At 48.8% G+C, this 19943-nt stretch overlaps 1 protein-coding gene across 4 annotated transcripts in view; it reads left to right on the top strand.

The window, feature by feature from the left end:
- Positions 1–19943, top strand: part of Il34 (interleukin 34) — a 58295-nt gene that overhangs the window by 32202 nt on the left and 6150 nt on the right. For 3 of the 4 annotated variants that reach the window (XM_036186957.1, XM_036186955.1, XM_036186954.1), the window contains exons 2-3: positions 13154–13555; positions 19349–19482. In XM_036186957.1, the coding sequence (XP_036042850.1) occupies positions 13528–13555; positions 19349–19482 (162 nt within the window). In that variant the 5' untranslated portion in view covers positions 13154–13527. Of the gene's footprint in view, positions 1–13014; positions 13073–13153; positions 13556–19348; positions 19483–19943 lie in introns of those variants that run through there. The other variant, XM_036186956.1, reaches the window with a different exon arrangement.

The raw sequence follows: 19943 nt of genomic DNA, 5'->3' as shown, positions 1-19943 counted from the left end.
GCAGAGGCTGGCAGATCTCTATGAGCCAAAACCAGCAACCCAAACACACCGGATTTCCTTTTTGGGTGTTCTTCACCCTGCCCTTTCTAGGATGTTGTATCTCAGTGTTAGCAATGTTGACATCTGAGACTAGAATTGTCCTGTATTTCTAGATTCTCAGAACATCCCTCACTTCTGCCCTCTGTCTTCTAGTCACACCTATTCTTCAGTCATGGCCACCAACAATATCTCCAACCATTTTGCCCAATGTCTTGAGGGGGATTGGGAACTGATGCTGTATGGAAAAAACTCAGCTGGTGCTAGTATATTTTAAGTCCATGACTCCTTTTGGTCCCTGGACACTGGGCTTCACCTCATGAGACTCACTCCAGGGGTCAGTGAGATGGCTCAGCAGGTAAAGGTACTTGCCACCAAGCCTGAAGACCTCAGTTCAATCCCAAGATCCACCTATGGAAGAAGAGAGCTGACTTCCAAAAGTTGTCCTGTGACCCCTCATGTGCACTGTGGCGCGCGTGCGCGCGCGCGCGCACACACACACACACACACACACACACACACACACACTCCCTTTCTACACAGATAATAAAAGAATGCAATAAAAAATTAAGTGTAGCATGGTAGTGTGAGCTTAATTACCCAGCAATTGGGAGACAAAGGCAGGCAGATCTCTGTGGTCTCCGGGCCAGCCTGATTTATAATACAGAACTCTAGACCAGCAAGGGGGCTATACAGTGAGACTCTGTTTAAAAATAAAATCACTCCAGTGGCTGTGAATTTTCTAATTGAAGTCAGTGTCAGTGTAGAACCCAGTCAAGTTAGAGAAGCAGTTGCATGGGAAGAAACCTCGTGGGCCTGAGTCCTATCTGATTTCAGAGGAAGGCCAGATGTAGGTTGAAAGAACAGTATTTCATTCATATCAGACATGTTGGCAAAGCTGTGATCTGCTGCTGCCTTGGCTTGCCTCGTGGGAAAGGGCTCAGGAAAACAAGATGAGTTAGAAGAGGACACTCAGCAACTCTCACTGATATAGAAGGGAATGTCAGCAGTGAGTACAGCTAGTATGGACCGCCATCTGAAGTCATGGCAGAGGCCAGAACTGTAGTTAGCTCTGGAGTCAGGCGGGTAGACGTGGAGAGTGGAGCCCAGAGGATGGCTTGGTGGGTGAAGTGATTGCCACTCGAACTTAGAGACTGAGTTTGATCTCTGGAACCCATCTAAAGGCGGAGGGGGAGAACCGATTCCATGTAGCTGTCCAGTGAACTCCATACTTCCACTGTTGACATACATGTGCGAGACACACACGCGCACACACACACACACACACACACACGCACACACGCACGCACGCACGCACGCACACGCACACATACACACAGGATAGCAGTGGTAAATGAAAATTACAGAAGTGGCCGGGCAGAGGAACTGTGCCATGGTCTTGAGGCAGCAGAACATGGGACATGTACTATAGATTAGATTTTTCTTTTTGTGTTTTTTGTTTTTGTTTTTTGAGACAGGGTTTCTCTGTGTAGCCTTGGCTGTCTTGGAACTCTCTCTATAGAACAAGGGTGTCCTCAAACTCACAGAGATCTGCCAGCCTCTGCCTCCCAAGGGTTGGGATTTAAAGGCATGTACCACCACTGCCTGGTTTAGATTTGTTTTTAAGATGGTGTCTCACTGTGTAGCCCACCAAGAATCAAGCAGCATTCAGACCAGAAGTTCAGAGAGTTTCCTATATAGCACTGTGAGCTATGAACTTGTGTGTCAGTGTGGGTGTGTGCACATGCTTGTGGGATCCTGGCGTCAAAGCTGGATGCCCTCCTCAATTGTGTTCCATCTTAGTTTTTTGGAGACAGGGTGAATCTGGATGGAGCTCACTAGTTTAGCTAGACTACCTGGCCAGCAAGCCTCAGGTTCCTTCTGTCTCCATCTCCCTAGCTTTAGGATTACAGACACACACTCCGTGGGGGGGGTCTCAAACACCAAGGGCTGGCAAGAAGGAAGTCCAGGTCGGTATGACTCGGTAGCTGGTGTTGCTTCATCTTCTATAGTCTGACACCAGGCAGCTTAGTTAGGCATATATAAGCACAGCACAATTTTGGAAGGAAGTTTCCTGGTGATAATTAACTCAATCTGCTTGTACAACAGAGCTTAAGACATGATTACATAGACAATCTTTTCAAAGTACATAGGACTTCTTCCATAAAGATGAGCTTTGTTGACTGAGAGACAGTGCATAAGAGATGGTCTAGGGAGAATGTCTGAGATAAACATAAGAGTCAGGGGGAACCAGGTGTGGCTCGGCCCTGCAGACAGCACAGGTCACCAGGCTAATACATCCATTCCCAGCTTTCTGGGTGGAAAGTGGGTATGCATCTACTCCGTTGAGGAGACAGTCCTGATTTCCCTTGTGCTTATCTATATGCACAAGGACCTTGGGCCAACTACGACACCCTACTCCACACCTGGCTTTAAATTTTAAAAAATTATTTCTATGTGTATGAGTGTTTGCCTGCATGTATGTGTGTGCACTGCCTGCTTGCTCAGTGCCGGCAGGAGCTAGAACAGAGCACCGAATCCCCTAGAGATAGAGTTAAGAGTAGTTGTGAGCCACCATGTAGGCACTGCTAGGAACTGAACCTGGGCTCTCTGCAAGAACAGCAAGTGCTCTTCACCATGGAGCTGTCTCTACATCTCTAGGTTAATTATTTTTTTGAGGCAGGGTTTCATGTAGTCTAGGCTGGCCTGAAATTATGTAGCCTAGGATGACCCTGAATTGATTCTCCTGCCTCCACTTCCCAAGTGCTGGGGTTATAGGCAAGTACTGCTGTGCTCAGTTTATGCAGTACTGGAGATGGAACCCATGGCCTCCTGCATTCCTGCATGGTAGGCAAGCACTCTAGCAACTAAGCCACATTCCCAGCCCCAAATGCCTTTTTAAAAAACATTTAAAACTATGTGTTTCCTACCGAATCAGACCTCTAACACTGACAGCCCTGTTGTAAAATAGCATTACTCAGTGCCCAGGTTGAGGGATCTAAATACCATTTATCACTAAAAGGGTCCTTAGGGAGGGATCTGATTTCCAGTCTGAGGCTGAAATTGTACAAGAGAGCCTGGAAGGTCCTGTAATGGCAGAGAACAAGGAAAATCTGAAAGCTTCTGGAGTCACACCAGTAGGGCAGGAACCTACTAGAAAGAGTTCTCATTAGCTTAATGATAAAAAAACAACTTGAACATCAAAGAGAATAATAGATAGTCACTCTGGAAAATAGCTTGGCTGTTTCTTACAGTTCAGTCTCCAGTGATCACATGATTCTATGTTACTCTCAGGAGAGAGATTAACACACTCACAGAAAAGCCTTGTCCTGGTCCATTTTTCATTGGCATAAAAAGTACTCTGTGCTGGCTAACATATAAAGGAAACATTTTGTCACATGTGGTGGCACATGCCTGGAATCTACCATGGAGAGGCTGAGGTGGGAGGATTGTGAGACTGAGGCCAACCTGGGCTAGCTAGCAAGACTGTTTAAGACAAACAATCCAACTGACCGAAACCAGACAAGAAGTGGAAGAAGGGAAAGGGGGAGGGAAGAAGAAAGGAAGAACAGGATGAACTGCTTTATTTAGCTCACAGTTTTTGAGGCTCAAGGGTACAGCATCAGCAATGGCTGCGTTCTGATGAGAGCCTCTCTGACAGAAGGAAGGATCAAGATGTAGGACAGGGTACCAGAAAGGGGGAAGGGGCTGGCCTTACTCTTTTATAACATTCCTTAGCCAGGCGGTGGTGGTGCACGCCTGTAATCCCAGCACTCGGGAGGCAGAGGCAGGTGGATCTCTGTGAGTTCGAGGCCAACCTGGTCTACAGAGCGAGTTCTAGGACAGCCTCCAAAGCTACAGAGAAACCCTGTCTCGAAAAAACCAAAAAAAAAACCCAAAAAACAAAAAAACAAAAAACAAACAAACAAAAAAACAATCCTTTCTCCCAGAAGCAAACTTGTATCCCGTGAGAACTACATAAACTCCTCCTCAAGGCAGTGGTCCGCACCCCCATTCCTTCCCCTCTTTGAGACTAGTCCTGACTGGCTTCCACTTCACTATGTAGCCCAGGCTGGCCTCAAACTCCTGACAAATTTTGCCTCAGTTCCCTGAGTGTGGTGATTACAGGTGCGTGCTACCATACCTGGTCAGGTGCCACATCTTAAAGATTTTACTATCTCCCAGCATTGAGAGCTAGGGATGCACACAGAGCCAAGCTTCCAAGTGCATCCTTGGGGGACAAACTGAAGCCATGTCCAGACTATAACAACCTATGTCCATTGTGAATTGCAGCTTTGTTCATAATTGCAAAACCCTGGAAGCAATTCTAACATCCATTAGCGACAAGTGGAGAAGCAGATTGGGGCACAATGGGCCAGACACGAAAAGGACACACTGCCACCACCCTCACCAGCATGGTGAGTCCTCAAAGCGCCTGCCAAGTGTCGGGGCCAGTGAGGATAACGGACTATGTGATCCCACTACAAAAAATTCTGGAAAAAATCTGGCTCTAAAGATAGAAGGCAGATCAGTGGGAGACTGGGCAGAGGACCAGTAGCAAAGAGGTCCAAGGGAACTTTTGGGGAGTGATAAAAATATTCTACATTTTCTTTCTTTTTTTTTTTTTTTTTTTTGGTTTTTCAAGACAAGGTTTCTCTGTGTAGTATTGCGGCTTTCCTGGAACTCGCTTTGGAGACCAGGCTGGCCTCAAACTCACAGAGATCCGCCTGCCTCTGCCTCCTGAGTGCTGGGATTAAAGGCATGCGCCACCACTGCATGGCTCTAAATTTTCTTTTAAAAATATTCATTTTATTTCTATTTATGTGTACAGTATGTGTCTGTCTGCCATGTGAGTGAAGGTGCCCCTGGAGGCCAGAACAGGGCGATGATGGAGTTATAGGAAGTTGTAAAAGGCCCAGCATGGGTGCTGGGAACCAAACTCGGGTCCTCTGCAAGAGCAGAAATACTCCTAACCACGGAGCCATCTCTTCAGCCCATGACCTAGTGTACATTTTCAAACTTGCCCACTTGGAGGGTAAGCTTCACATCAACCTTAAAAATAGCTTCAGGAAGTTGAAATAAGCAGTTCATCAGAGTGCAGCCACCATCCTGAAGACAAAGGAACTGTCCAGACCAGGAGGTTCATGAGCCATGACTACTTAAAAAGAAACAGTCAGGTGATGGAAAGATGGCTCAGGAGTTTAGAACACTTGCTGCTCTTGCAGAAAATCTCATTTTGGTTCCCAGAACCCATATCAGAAGTCTTACAATCACCTGCAACTCCAGTTCCAGGGCATCCAATGCCCTCTGGCCTCAAGAGGACATATATGATACACATGCATACACTTAGGTACATGCACATATATACATTAAGCAAACTAAATAAATAAACACAAATTTTTCAAAAATTATGTGTATGGGCAATTTGCCTACATGTATGTCTGTGCATTACATGTGTGAGGTCCCAGAAGAGAGCACCAGCTCCTCAAGAACTGGAGTTAACAGCTTGCTGGGAACTATTATGTGGGTGCTGGGAATTAAACTCAGGTCCTTTGGAAGAGCAACCAGTGGTCTTAACCACTGAGCCATCTTTGTAGCCTCCAAGGACTTTCATCTTACTACGAGGGATCAATTACTCCTTAGCTAACCCTAATCATGTTCAGAAAGCCCCGTCTCCAAATGCCATGATGTTAGTTGGACTTTAACATACGAATTTTGGAGTGACATAACTTTTAAAAAATTAGTAGATTTGTGTGTGTGTGTGTGTGTGTGTGTGTGTGAATATATGCCATGCATGTGCAGGTGCCCATGGAAGTCAGAAGAGGACATCCAATCCCTTGGAATTACAGTTGGTAGTGAGTTGCCCAATGTGGATTCTGGGAACTGAACCTGGGTCCTCTGGAAGCACAGGAAGTACTCCTAACCCCGAGTCATCTCTCCAGCCCTTACATTTTACTTATTTTTTGCACATGTATGTGTGTGGGCACACGTGTACCACATGCCATGGCACACGTGTAGAGAGATCAGAGGACAGCTTATGGGAGTCAGTTCTTTCCTTCACTATGTAGCAGACTGAACTCAAGTTGTCAGGCTTGGTGCTGTGATGAGTGAGCCATCTCATTGGCCCAGCAGTGACTCAAGCGTTCAGTTCATACAATGCTAGGGATGAGTGAACCTTGGGGACATCATGCTAAGGGAAAGAAGCCAGGTGGGGGACCACCATGTGCTATGCAGTTCCATCTGTAGGAAATGGCTGATCAAGCCAAACCACAGAGATAGACTATTGGTAGTTGCCAGAATCTGGGCAGGAGGCAGAATAAGAAGCAAGTATTAATGAGTGATTTATTGGGGGAGGAGGCTGATGGCTCTCCCGAGTGTGGCCAGCAGTTGGTTCTGGGTAAAATTCATGCCCTGGAATTAAAATTGGATTTCCTAGCCGGGTAGTGGTGGTGCACGCCTTTAATCCCAGCACTCGAGAGGCAGAGGTAGGCGGATCTCTGTGGGTTCAAGGCCAGCCTGGGCTACCAAGTGAGTTCCAGGAAAGGCGCAAAGCTACACAGGGAAACCCTGTCTCGAAATAAAAAAAAATCGGATTTCCTTGGTAGGAAAGGAGTAATGGGTGGGCTATGACTCAGAATATAGGTTCTGGGGATCAGGAATGTAATGCAGTGGTAGAGAGCTTGCCTAGTATGCTCAAAGCCTGAGCACTGCATAAAACATGTGTGGTAGGGCATGGCTGTGATTCTAACCCTTGGGGGTGGAGGCCGAGGATGCAGAGTTAGTTCAAGTTTATCCTTGACTGTATATACCGAGTCTGAGGCCAGCCTGGACTATGTGAGGCCTTGTCAAAGATAAAAGAGAGAGGGAGGGAGGGAAGGGAGGAAAAAAGAAAGGGGGCTGGCCCTGTGGCTAGGTGGGTAAAAGCAATTGTCTGATGGCCTGAATTGGATCCTTGGATCCCACAGCGAGAGGAGAGAATCAACTCCATGGTTGTCCTGCTCTCTCTCTCTCTCTCTCTCTCTCTCTCTCTCTCACTCACACACACACACACACACACACACACACACACACAGAGTTGGGATTTCATGTAGCCAAGGATGGCCTTGAACTCCTGATCCTCCAGACCCTTCTGCCTGTGCCTTCCAAGTGTGCCACCACACCCAGCTGTCTCCCTTTCCTAGGCTTAGGCTCAGTCCCATTACCTTCCACCTCCTCCCTGTTTAGAACATCTGTTGATCCAGCCTGAGCCCTGAGCTCACTGCCTGAACCTCCTACATTCTTAAGGGGCCATGGCTTGGTTCCCAGAAGGAAAGTGGGCTGGGAGGCCCGGATATGGCCTTGGGCCAGTTCCCTCCCTGTCTAGGTCTCCATTTCTCATCTCTAGGATGTGGGCTTGTAAGGAATGCCTCTGAAGTCTTTTGGGGTTTGTCCTACTTAAAGAAAAGTGGCCAGGCTGGGCAGGTGACCCAATATTCTGTCCCCTAATACTTTTAGGTCATGCCTGCCTCTTTGGGGGAGAAGAATGTTCCAGGTAGGTGTAATAGATGGGTTGCAAACATGGCCACAATTGTTTGCCCACACCCATCTGGGCATTACAGTACAGCTCTGCTTCTTTCACCAGAAAGTTGTTGTTCCGAGTCTAGCACTTGGGGCACCTTGACCCACTTGCCTCCTTTCTTGGGATTCTGCCTCTGCTGTGAGAATTAGCCCAGGCTACCCCTGGTGGATGTGATCCCAGTGAAGCCGATTTAGATCAGCTTTGCAAACTCACCAACATGAGTGGGGCTACCCTGAGCTACTCTGCACCAGCCAAACTCAAATGGGAATCAGCTTGAACCAGTAGAGTCCAACCTGGGCCAGCTGAAGCCCGTTTAGGTCAGAGAGCTCAGCCTGGATCAGCAGAGCACAGAGTTCAACAGCTGAGTCCAGGGCAGAGCAGTGGAGATTACCTTGGATCAGCCAACGAGCTCAGTATGCCTCAACCAAGCCCATTCTTGGTCAGTGAAGATCAACCTGGATCAACTCATCCTCGCCTACAGTTTGTGGAAAACAAACTCTTTCAGCCTCTCTTGCAAGGTGATCGTCCCAGAGCTGATAGAGGCTTCCTGGGAACTCTCAGGACTTTGTAGGTCCTGGCAGTTTCCTTGTATGTCTTCTGTGATTCAGAATTGGCTCCAGCACTCAACTGCCATGATCCCACCTCGGATTCCAAAGCCCCCTCCTGAGGAGGAGGTGCTAGTCTTCAGGCAGGGAAAGACCAAAGCAGGTGACCTTGGAAGGGAGCGGAGAGTGAGAGATCCTGACTTGTTTGGACAGCTCAAAATAAGAGTTCCTTAAATAGAAAAAAAGTTTAAGAGTCCAAATCGTAGGCTATGATTGTGTTCTACAATTGGTAGAACACTTTTGGCCCATGTTCTCGCTTTGGTCCCTGGAAATTCACAAAAGGGCAGTTAGTGGTGGCATCTCTGATAATCCCAGTGCAGGAGGCTGATGCAGGAGAGACAGAAGTTCAGGGTCATCTTTGAGGCTACATGTTGAATTTGAAACTAGTCTGGGATATGCATGTAAGAGCTTGTCTCAAAACAAAAAATCCAAGTTCTATCTGTAGAATTAAAGGATAAAATAGTTAAATGTGGTATTATAAACAACATCGGGCCTCCACCTCCCTCTTCCCCACCTTCTGCTTTCCACATACAGGAATTTAAATAAACAAACAAACAGCTAACAGCCAGGCATGGTGGCACACACCTTTAATCCCAGCACTGGGGAGGTGAGGCAGATGGATCTCTATGAGTTTGACACCAGCCTGGTTTACATGGTGAGTTCCAGGCTAGCTAGGGCTGCACCATGAGACCTTGTCTCAAAGCAAAAACCAGCTCTCAAGGGCTGGGGATGTAGCCCGTTGGAGAAGGCAAGAACTGTCCCACTTACCTCTAGCACGCTCTCAGCCCTGCACTCAAACTCCAATACCGCAAAAACAAACATGACCAACTATATCTAATCGCCCCCAAGTCGCACCAGCAAGTCCTTGCTTCCCTCCATGGAAGATTTAGCTCATTCACCCCCTTCCCTCCCCCGACACCTGCCCTCTCTCTGACCCTGCCCTGAACTCAGGACCCTGGAGTCATGATTTAGTGAGATTGATATTTGCTTTTCATTTGCTTCTGTGACTTAGAAACTGCTTTTCATCGTGGAACTATGCTGACCACTCCACCCTCTTTTATTTTTTTGTCCTTCCCCTCCACGAATTTCCCAATAATGCCAGGAGCCCCAGGGGGCGGGGTGGGGTGGACTGGGAAAGGCCAAACTCTTCCTCCACCTCCATCCTCACCCAGAGACCGGGACCAACCGAGAGGTAGACACAGGGAAATCCAGGCAGGCCCTGCCCTCCCGGGATCTGAGGAAGTCACAGGCAGTCTTGAGGAAGGAAAGATGGCAGCTCAGGGTTGGGTCTCATTGCCAAGGAGGGCTCCAAGCAGGACTTTCCTCTGCTACTGCATCAATACTTTCCCTTGCTGTGACAAAACACCATGACCAAGGCAACTTATAGAAGGAAGAGTTTATTTGAACTTCTGGTTCCAGAGAGTTAAGAGTCCATGGTAGTGGAGTGGAGGCAGCAGGTGAGGTGGCTGGAAGAGCAAGCAGGAAGCCTAGAGGGTGCACTCCAAATGGTGCATCTTTAAACTCTTTTTTTTTTTTTTTTTTTTGAGTTGACGATCGAACCCAGGACCTTGCACTTGCTAGGCAAGTGCTCTACCACTGAGCTAAATCCCCAACCCGAATCTTTAAACTCTTAAAGCCGGCCTCCAGTGGACCGCTTCCTCCAACAAAGCCATACCTAACCCTCCCCAAACAATACTACCAGCTGGGACCAGATATCCAAATAGCTGAGACTATGGGGGACACCTCATTCAGACCACCACAGTAGCCTGATTTCCCCTGTCTGTGCCCATACCCCAGATCCAAAGCCTGTCCTCAGATACTGTCCTCTTGGCAGCTTCCTTAGGGTTGCTCTCCTGCTTTCCCATTTCAACGGGGCTCACACTGGGGCCACAGACTCGATACATGTATGACATGCGAGTGGCTGTGCCTCTTTCCCACTTGGCTTCTCCACTGGGAGCACCCAAACTGAGATGCGTGGTGGAGTTCAATGCTGGAGTCCTTTCTAAATGAAGAAGCTGCAGCAGGGGCTGGGAACATGGCTCAGCAGGCAAGAGCTTTTGCAAACATGAGAACCTGGGTTTTAATTCCTGGTACCCAAGCAAAAACAAACGAACAAATAAGCAAGCAAACAAACAAACAAATAAAACGGAGGAGGTAGATGGAGGGTAGCTGGGGTGTCCTGCTGCCAGCTAGCTCCAGGTTCAGCGAGAGACCCTGTCTCAAAGAAATTAGGTGGAGCGTGATTGAGTAGGACACCTGACATCCCCAAAGAGGATGCAAAGAGGATGCAACAACATTTCTTCGGTTTGGACTAGGTGAAGAACCCTTTTGTTGTGTGTGCCTGTGTGAGGAAGTCTGGACTGTAGGATCCCTCTCCCCCAATTCCTGTGCATGGGAGAGTTTAGGGATAAGCAGTGGTGGTGGGCAGTCCAGGCTGGTATGAAGAGCCCCAATGGTCTAAAGGACAGTGGGACATTACTCAAAGCTACAGAAGGACTCAAGAGAGATGGATGCTTCCATCCACACCAAAACCTGCCCACTGAGGATTTCAGCATTTTTCATTATCATCAAAGACTGGATCAGTTCAAATGCTTCTTTCTGAGTGGGTAGATACACAATGATTTGTCTACACAAGGGACCATTACTGAGCAAAGAAACAGAGGAGAAACTATTAGCATGCTCATCAATATGACAGCATCCCAAATTCGTCACAACAAGGGAAAAAAGCAAAACGCAAAATCTTTACTCCAAGATTGCATTTATGTAACATTCAGGAGGAAAAAACTGCTGGACAGGAAACAGGTGGGCTGCTATAGGGCTGTTGTGGGAAGAGGCGTTCACTACAGAGCAGCAGAGGTAGGGTGTTTCTTCAGTGGAAGAAACTAAGGAAGTGTTCTATGAATGAATTATTGTAGTGGTTACATACCTTTATGAATTTGTCAAAATTCTTAGTTATACATTGAAAAAAACTATATGTGTGTGTGTGTGTGTGTGTGTGTGTGTGTAGATATATTTATTTATCCGTATATATGTATGTAAGACTTCCACAACATGCAAATAACAAGGAAAAGATATAAAGATATAGCTGGGGCTGGGGATGTAGCTCAGTTGGTAGAGTACTTGTCTAGCAAGTATGAAGCCCTGGGTTTGAGCTCTATATCACTATAAAAATGGAATGTGGCGGTGATGCATGCCTGTAAGTCCAGCTCTCAGGAGGTAGAGACCAGAGGATCAAGAGTTCAAGGTCACTCTTGGTTGTATAGCCAGTGATTGTAAGGTCATCCAGGGCTAATATGAGACTGTGTCCTGGGGGGCATGGCTAGTGTAGTGCTTATAGTGACCCTATAATGGGAAGGTCATGGGAGTGGGATGGGGGAGAGGGAGGAAGGGCAAGGAGAAGGTCAGAAGAGGGGAGGGCAGGGCTGAAGTCCAGTGTCCTAACCCGTGGTAAATCTGAACAATGCGCTTTATTGTATGTGGCCCAGCCTGCTTCAGAGGCTCAAAGGAAGAGGGCTAGCATGTCTGCTTTGCTGTTTTGTTTTAGGCAGGGCCTTATTATGTAGCCCATGCTTACCTGAAACTTGTTATGTTGCCCAGGCTAGCCTTAGCCAAAAAATTTCTTGGGCAGCCCAGACTGGCCTTGGTCTTTCTACTTTCTAGCTCCTTCTTTGCTGGGCTTTGACCTTGGGGCCTCCAGTATCCTCAGCAAGCTCTTGACCACTAAGCTGCTTGCCCAGCCCAAGGGCCAGCAATTTGGTACATTCTGTAGGTGTGTCACAGATGTCAGGATGGAGAGGGTCTCCCCTGTCACACCTGCTTGGAGACACCTCCCCTGCCCCTCACCCCTCGAGTGGTGGCCATTTCTCCTGACCTAAGGAGATACAAGGAGGGAAATCATGAAGGAGTGGAATAGAGCCCTGTGAGAAATGGAGCCTCAATGGGGGTTGGAACTGCCAGGCCAAGGCTGGAGTGGCTACCCACTACACCAAGTTTCCTAGCTGTCTCCGCCCATGGCCTCCTCTACCTTGTCTGCAAAATGAAACCACAGCCCACAATTTGCTGGGCCTGTGAGAGTAAGGGAACATGATGGACTTTGAGGAGATGTAGACCTGGGGCTCATCACCAGCAGGCCAGGCTTGAATTCCTTCCTTCCTCTCTCTCTCTCTCTCTCTCTCTCTCTCTCTCTCTCTCTCTCTCTCTCTCTGAGATAAGATTTCTCTGTGTAGTCCTGGCTGGCCTGGAATTTGCTCTGTAGACCAGGCTGGCTTTGAACTCAGAGCTCCACTTTCCTCTGCTGGGATTAAAGACGTACACCACCACACCCAGTCTTTCAGTCTTCTGTTTGTTTTTTAGAGACAGAGTCTTGCTGTGTAGGACCATTGGCCTCTTCCTCCTCCTGCTTCAGGCTCTAGAATGCTGTGACTTCTCTGTTGTGTTCCATGGCTGCCTATGGTGTTTACTGATTGGCATAAGTATGCCCCATGCTATATTTGGTACCCACAATATTACACATCAGATATTTCACCAGAAAAAAGTCTTCATTTATCTGGAATTCAGATTAAGCTGGCCAGTCATTTTTTTTTACCTGGCAGGGGACACAGATGGGTGACAGAGGGAGCTAAGTGGCAGAGGATGCAGGGTAAGAAATCTTCCCTTCCTCAGCCTATCCTGAAGTTTGTGTCACTTGGACTTGACCTGCGCCTCACTTCCTCCAGGCAGCCTCCTGGCTTGCGAGCTCCACTGCTCCTTTAGTCCCAGCACGGGACTGCCAGCCCGTTTGGCCCTGGCAGCTGCTGAGGTGCCCTGGGGTCATTTGTGGAGTGTGAAGACAGGGCTGGATGTCTCCGTCCTGGCAGCGGGGACAGCGTGCATGGTGGGTCTTCCTTTCCTGGCTGGTGGCTGAGTGGCAGCATTGCTCTTACATAATCAGTCTCTCTCCTCCTTCTTTTTCCAGAGCTAGACTTCACACTGAGCAGCTGCAGTCGGAGAAACCAGAGAAAGCGCCACCCAGCCCCAGATTCCAAGAAGCCTGCTGGGGACTCCCTTCTCTTCCTCCTCCTCCTTCTGAGACCCCAAAGCCACTGTTTCACACCAGCTCCTGAGCTGCCATGGGACTGGCAGCCACCGCCCCCTGGCTGTCCTCCGCCCTGCCTAGCAGATAGGGCGGTAGCTACCCCAGGAGTACCTGCCCCCTCTCAGCCTGGGCCAGCCCTTCCTGACTTGGTGGCCACCTTTGCTGACCCGAGGCCATGTAGGTCCTAGCTCAGGCCTCTGGACACACTGCTGGGGACGGTGCCTCTGCTCTCAGGGGGCACCCAGTGCACCATCATGCTCTGGGGACTCGCCAGTTTATACTGTGAGTACTCGGGGGAAGGGACTATACCTGGGGATCCTGTCCTGGGAGGCCTTGGTGGGTGGGTGGCTCTACTGTAACCATAGCAACCAGGGCAGTTCTTGGTAAGAAGTTGAGATGCTTCCCAGAGGGTTGCAGGCAGCCTCGGGATGGGGGATCCGTGTCCACCCTCTGTTCTGCCTGCCTCTGACCTCAGGCTCAGATGTACAAGCTGAGTGGGTACAGCAGATGCAGGATGGGGCAGGCGCTGGGGTGGGTGGCAGCTTCTCACCTCTGTAGTTTCATTGGCTCTGGGGTGCAGGGTGGGGACAGAGGTTGTAGAGAGAGGATTTCCATCCTCCTGGGTGTGGCCAGCGGGGGGGCGGGGTAGGGTAGGCACAACATATGGAATCAGAGCGGCCTGGAGAAGGAAGTCAGCCAGGCCCCTCTACCCCCACCCTGACCATATCAGGTCAAAATTAAAAAGCAGAAAGAAAATCATGTTCCTGATAAAAAGAAAAATAAGTTGAAATAAAGACAGAAATCAGGAAAGGGCCTGGTGGGATGTCTATGCCTGCTGAGTGGGAAGCTAGGCTGAGACCCTCACAGACTCCAAGACTCGATGGCTACAGGGCTATTGGAGAGTCATCCTCATGACAAAGACCTGACCTGCTTTGCACCCCTCATCTCCACTGTGAAGTTATTTACACCAAATAAATGAGGGCAGGGCCTGGGACCCGCAAGTCTTCAGAGAAGAGCTGGGCACATTCTGTCCCTGGTGTATGGATACATTCAAAGGCTGGGGACATTCAAAATGGGTGGAGGACAGTCAGACCGAGTGTTCTGGAAGCTTCCACATCTTAACGAAACGGGGTAGCAGCACGGGTGAGGGTCTTCTTGAGGAGGACTCAAAGGATAGGGGTACTCACACTGGTAGACGCGGGGTGATGGGGAGAGAGTTCAAGCAGAGACATGTGGGCATGTGGTGGGGCTGGGTGGGGCTTGGCAGGTTCCCCAGACCTTGAACATCAGGCAGCCTACCAAGGGATTAGAGAACTGGGATCAGTTCTGGAGGTGAAGTGATTGCGTTTAAAGATTCAGTTTTATTATTTGTAATGGTGTGTCAATGCGTGAGTATGTACATGAGTGCCAGTACCCTTGGAGGCGAGAGGTATTAGATTTCCCTGGAGCTGGAGTCACGGCCACCTGAACCACTGAGCCACCTCTCCAGCCCCAGGGATACATTTATTTACTTATTGTGTTGGGGTGTGTGTGCGCCATGGGGCGCATGTGGAAGTCAGAGGAAGGAGAGTCTGTTCTCTCCTCCCACCGTGCGGTCTGGGGATTGAACTCAGGTTCTCCCCCTTGCTGGCAAGTGCCTTTATTTAAGGCTGAGGGGATGTGAGGCTGGAAAGGATTGCTAGCAGGAGGGAACTTCAGATGGCCTCTCTCAGGACTTGGCAAGGACTGGCTGCGGGGAGAGGTTGGCAGGGCAGGGGCCACCTTGCAGGGGGGCTGAGGATCCTGGTGGGTGTTAGGCTGCCTTAACAAGTCACCATGAATCTGTGACTCAGCTCCGTCAATGTATTTCTTCTAGTTCTGGGGACTGGAGGTCTAAAATTGGGGTCACTGGTCACTATAGCTTCTGATGGCTCTAGGGGACTGTCTTCCTGCCTCTTCCAGATTCTAGTGGCTCCCTGAGTTCCTTGGCATGTGACAGCATTGCCAATTTGCACATCTGCAAGGCCTTTCCCTCTGCCTGAGCTTCCTCTGGGAACACCAGCCATTGGAGCTAGGTTCTCTGTAAGCCCAGGATGACCTCACATCAAGAGCCTTTGTCTTAATTACACCTGCGAAGAGACCATTTCCAAAAGAGTCATTCTGAGACTCCAGATGACTAAGAATTTGGGGGGGGGTTGCTATTAAACCATTATACAGGCTCACATTGGTCAGTGGGGATGGGGGTGACGAGCCTCATTTATCGCTGTAGAATTGGCTACTTTGTTGGGGAGCACATGCCCCTGCTTCCCCCACCAGTGTCTGGGCCAGGGAAAGTCTTCCACTGATTCCTTTGTGTCCTGGTTCTTATCTCTGGAGGGAGGAGGTGACAGGAAAGTCTCCAGGCCAGGCCGTGGGACACTGGCTGTGCCTCCTGTGATGCAAAGCGTGAGGGTGACAGCTAGTCTCAAGCTGTCAGCTATGCTGTCCCTGCCTGGTCCCCAATTTCTCCTGGTCGAGGCAGCAGAACATACACTTAACAATTAGAAACAGTGGCCTGGCTGCAGATGTGTTTAATCTAGGAGAAGGCAGGTCACCTAGGGACAGGCTTTTCAGAGGCCGCCTACATGGCTGCCATGCCAGGCTCAGGTGCTGCGGTTATTCTAGGACCATGTCTTAGTTTGCCTTTTTCTTTTTCAAGACATGTTTAGTCTTTATGTTTCTCTGTGTAACAGCGCTGGCTGTCCTGGAACTCACTCTGTAGCCCAGGCTGGTCTCAAACTCAGAGATCCGCCTGCCTCTGCCTCCCGAGTGCTGGGATTAAAGGCGTGTGCCACCACCGCCGAGCTTTGGTTTGCCTTCCATTGGTGTGATAAAACACCCTGACCAAAAGCGACTTGGCGAGGAGAGGGTTTATTTCATCTTACAGCTGAGTTTATCATGAAGGGACATCAGGGCAGGAACTGAAGTGGAGGCCATGGGGAAGTGCTGCTTACTGGCTTGCTTTCCATGGCTTGCTCAGCCTGCTTTCTTAGAGAACCCAGAACCACCCGTCCAGGGGTAACACTTCCCCGAGTCGATTGTCCTAACCACACCAACCTTTAACCAAGAAAATACCACAGACTTGCCTCCAGGCAGTCTGGGGGAGGCGCTGTCTCAGTTTAGGATCCTCTTTCCGGATAACTCCAGCTTGTGCCAACTTGACAAAAAACCAACCAGGGCAGACCTGGCTCCTATCTTGAGGACACATTTGGTAAAGCCAGAGACCCTGCAAAAGAACATAGTCCTTGAGGGGAGACTTGGCGGACGGGCAGCCTAGAGTGAGTGCTGCTGGGGAAGAAGACCCATTTTGGATAGAAGCGAACGCCTCCCACCCCAAGACGGAGGTCCTTTTGTAAGATGTGCGGTCCTGTGGACCAGATGTAGCTATTGTGACAGCAGTGTCACTCTAACTTTATTAACACTGGTGGCTCAGGGCCCCTCCCCAGGGGCAGTTGTCTCAACCAGGAGTGTGCTGCCAAGGCACCTTTTCTGTCTGTTGGAGCAGAAATGTGGGCGGAGCTGGGCCACCTGCCCTGCAGCCAATCCCCGGGGATTCGGAGGCCTGACATTTCCATTCCCAGAAGCCACCGCTCCCTTCAGGCGTGCTCCTCAGTCCCCAAGGTCCTGCCATGGTTACAGCTTTAGTTCTCCATGCCCCCAAGACTCTATGACCTGGCCAGGTGATGAGTGACCCAGGTTAGTGGTACCGGTGGGGACATCAGGGTGGGGCAGATCAGGAGCCCAAGAGTGGGTTAGGTGTGGGTTTTCAAGGCTTGGTGATGTAGGGGCCAAATCAAGCCTGTGTCCAAGGGCCCGGGGCTGTGCTTATTTATTTGTTTTTATTTACATTTCTTTTATAATGTATTTCTTTTGTTCAGGAGGAGGTTTGTGGGCATTGGCACCCATGTAGAAGTCAAAGGACATTTTGCAGGAGTTAGTTCTCTCCCACCATGTGGTTCCTGGGGATTGAACTCAGGTCGTCAGCCTTGGTAGCTAGCCCCTTTACCCACTGAGCTATCTTGTCGGCCTAATACTGGCTGTGTTTATTTGTTCCTTCAGCCCAATACTGTGTTAGGTGCATGGGAAAGACTGATTCTTGCAAACTTGCCTCCTGTAAGAAAGTGGTCGTCAGAGTCCTGCAGGTGGGGAGGACAGTAGCTGTGGCTCCTGTGGATTGCAGGGCCTGAGCAGACCTGAGCATCAGGGTCAGCAGTGCTCCTGGGACTTGGTCTAGCAAGTGGGAACAAGCAGGGCAGACAAGGGGAGAAGCCAAGAGGGAGTATGGCCCAGGCCAGTGGAGATGCACAGACAAAAGCCTTCACGGGGGCAGGAAGTGGCTGGGGAGAAACCCAGTTAGTGATGACAGTTTGTGACAGCCTGCAGAGGGGACCTAGCCTGCGGAGGGGACCCAGCCTGCCTGGCTGTCTTGACAAAAAGTAAAGGAAAGAAAAGAAAGGGCAAAGGACAATTATTGGTTTTGACAACAACAACAACAATAATAATAATACTTATCTGGGCATGGTGACACACATCTTTAATCTCAGCACCCAGGAAGGAGAGGCAGGTGGATCTCTGTGTGAGTTAAGCCAGTCTGGTCTTCAGAGAAAGTTCCAGGCTAGCCATGGCTGTATAGTGAGACTTTTTTTTTTTTTTTAAAGACACTGACTAGAGAACATTAGAAAATGTCCTAGAACAGCTGGGTGGTGGTGGCGCACGCCTTTAATCCCAGCACTCGGGAGGCAGAGGCAGGCGGATCTCTGTGAGTTCGAGGCCAGCCTGGGCTACCAAGTGAGTTCCAGGAAAGGTGCAAAGCTACACAGAGAAACCCTATCTTGAAAAACCAAAAAAGAAAAAGAAAAAGAAAAAAGAAAATGTCCTAGAACATATGGATGAGTGTAATAATCTCCCACAGAAATTTGGTATATTTATTTGCATTTCATTTTCCAAAGCATAGGAAGTCAATGAATAAATCTGAAGTTGTCCTAAGCATCACTGATATTGTTGGCTCATGCTCCCTTAAGAGGATTGTTAATCATATCTCAGGTATTGCCCATAACAAATATATCACCATGAGCAGTCTCCCCCATAAATAAATAAATGTTAACAAAGAAATAATGATGCTGCATAAATCTTTGTCCATAAATCTGTCCTGTTTTCTTTCTAGTTTATGAGTTTAGTAGGTCAAAGTCAGTGGGTCAAATGTTGTAGTTTAAATCCATTTTATTATTAAATGTGCCAAGTGTATTTCCAGGCTGGGAACTCTTTTGGCAGCATCAGGATTATTAAAATGAAATTATCTCATAAAAGCCTTTCCATTCCTTTGTCCCGGGGTAATCCCTGGTTGGCTTTGTGTGTATCTGTTTCTCTGGTTACAGATTGCATTCAGTTGTTTTCATTCGAATTTATTTCCCTTAATAGTGAGGTTAGCCCTTTGGGTATCACTTACTCTTTCCTGTTTCTCTCATCCACTTGACCCCATTCATATTTAATGTATGTTCTTGCAAATATTTCTGTTCAAGTGTACAGATCCCGGGAGTTGTTGAGTCTATAGTGACACCTAGTGGTAATTCCTGGTACTGTTTCAAAAGACTGCTCTTCGCTGTTGAGACAGCCGGTGTGTGAGGTCTGTTTAACATCCCAGAGCTGTCAGATTGGAAGGTGCTATAGACCTGCTGGTACATCTAAGGAGGAAGAATACCAAGGTCATATAGATGACAGAAGAAAGCTTCTGGGTCACAAAAGCCATTTTAAGACCTGGAACTAGAATTTGTATCCAAAACTCTGAATGGAAAAATCAAGTAACAGCTTTGAAACCCTGTCACTCCAGACAAGCAAGGGACTGGGGACATTGTACTCACCCCACAGAGCAGGAGCTAGGGGAGATTGGAGACCAGACTTTGGGTGTCTCCCTGGGGACTCTGATGACATTCCAGGGCTCTGTACACCTGCCTTTCCCATCAGTACTTGTCACCCTTGAAAATGGATGACAGTGACTCAGCTCTGGGAATGCAGACACAGTGCCTGTGCTCATAGGCTCTTGTTGGGTGTGGCCCACAGGTCTTGAGATCCTACTTGGCATGGCTCTGGGGAACGAGAATTTGGAGATGTGGACTCTGGCCCAAGATAAGGAGTGTGACCTTACAGGCTACCTTCGGGTCAAGCTGCAGTACAAGAACCGGCTTCAGTACATGGTAACTGAAGAGCACCAAATGGATCCCCAGTCCCAAGCCCCAAAGCTCACCTGGAGCTGCGCTCACTTCCCACCCCAGATCTGTCAGCCCCGAGGTTATGGTAGCATTCTCTACCTTTGTCTACCGCATAACCAGGGTTTGCAAGTGTATCACCTCCCACCATCTCCCCGCCCCCCTCACTGACCTACTTCCATATGGATTTCATCCTATAACTTGATAAGGTCTCCGGGGACTTACTGGAGGAGTCTTAGGTACTTATTAGTAGAAGAGACAAAGACATTGAAGTCAGGAAATGTGGTTCTTTTTGGAGACTGAGATGCCACATGGTGTTGCAGGCTTTCTACATGACAGATCTTTGCTTGTCATTTTTCTCTTTCTTTCTTTTTCTTTCTTTCTTTCTTTCTTTCTTTCTTTCTTTCTTTCTTTCTTTCTTTCTTTCTCTCTCTCTCTCTCTCTCTCTC

The sequence above is a fragment of the Onychomys torridus genome, chromosome 5 (genome assembly GCF_903995425.1).
Source record: "Onychomys torridus chromosome 5, mOncTor1.1, whole genome shotgun sequence".
In the NCBI taxonomy this organism is placed as follows: Eukaryota; Metazoa; Chordata; class Mammalia; order Rodentia; family Cricetidae; genus Onychomys; species Onychomys torridus.
The sequence above is the reverse complement of the archived record's forward strand: the minus strand, read 5'-3'. Positions and strand labels throughout refer to the sequence as shown.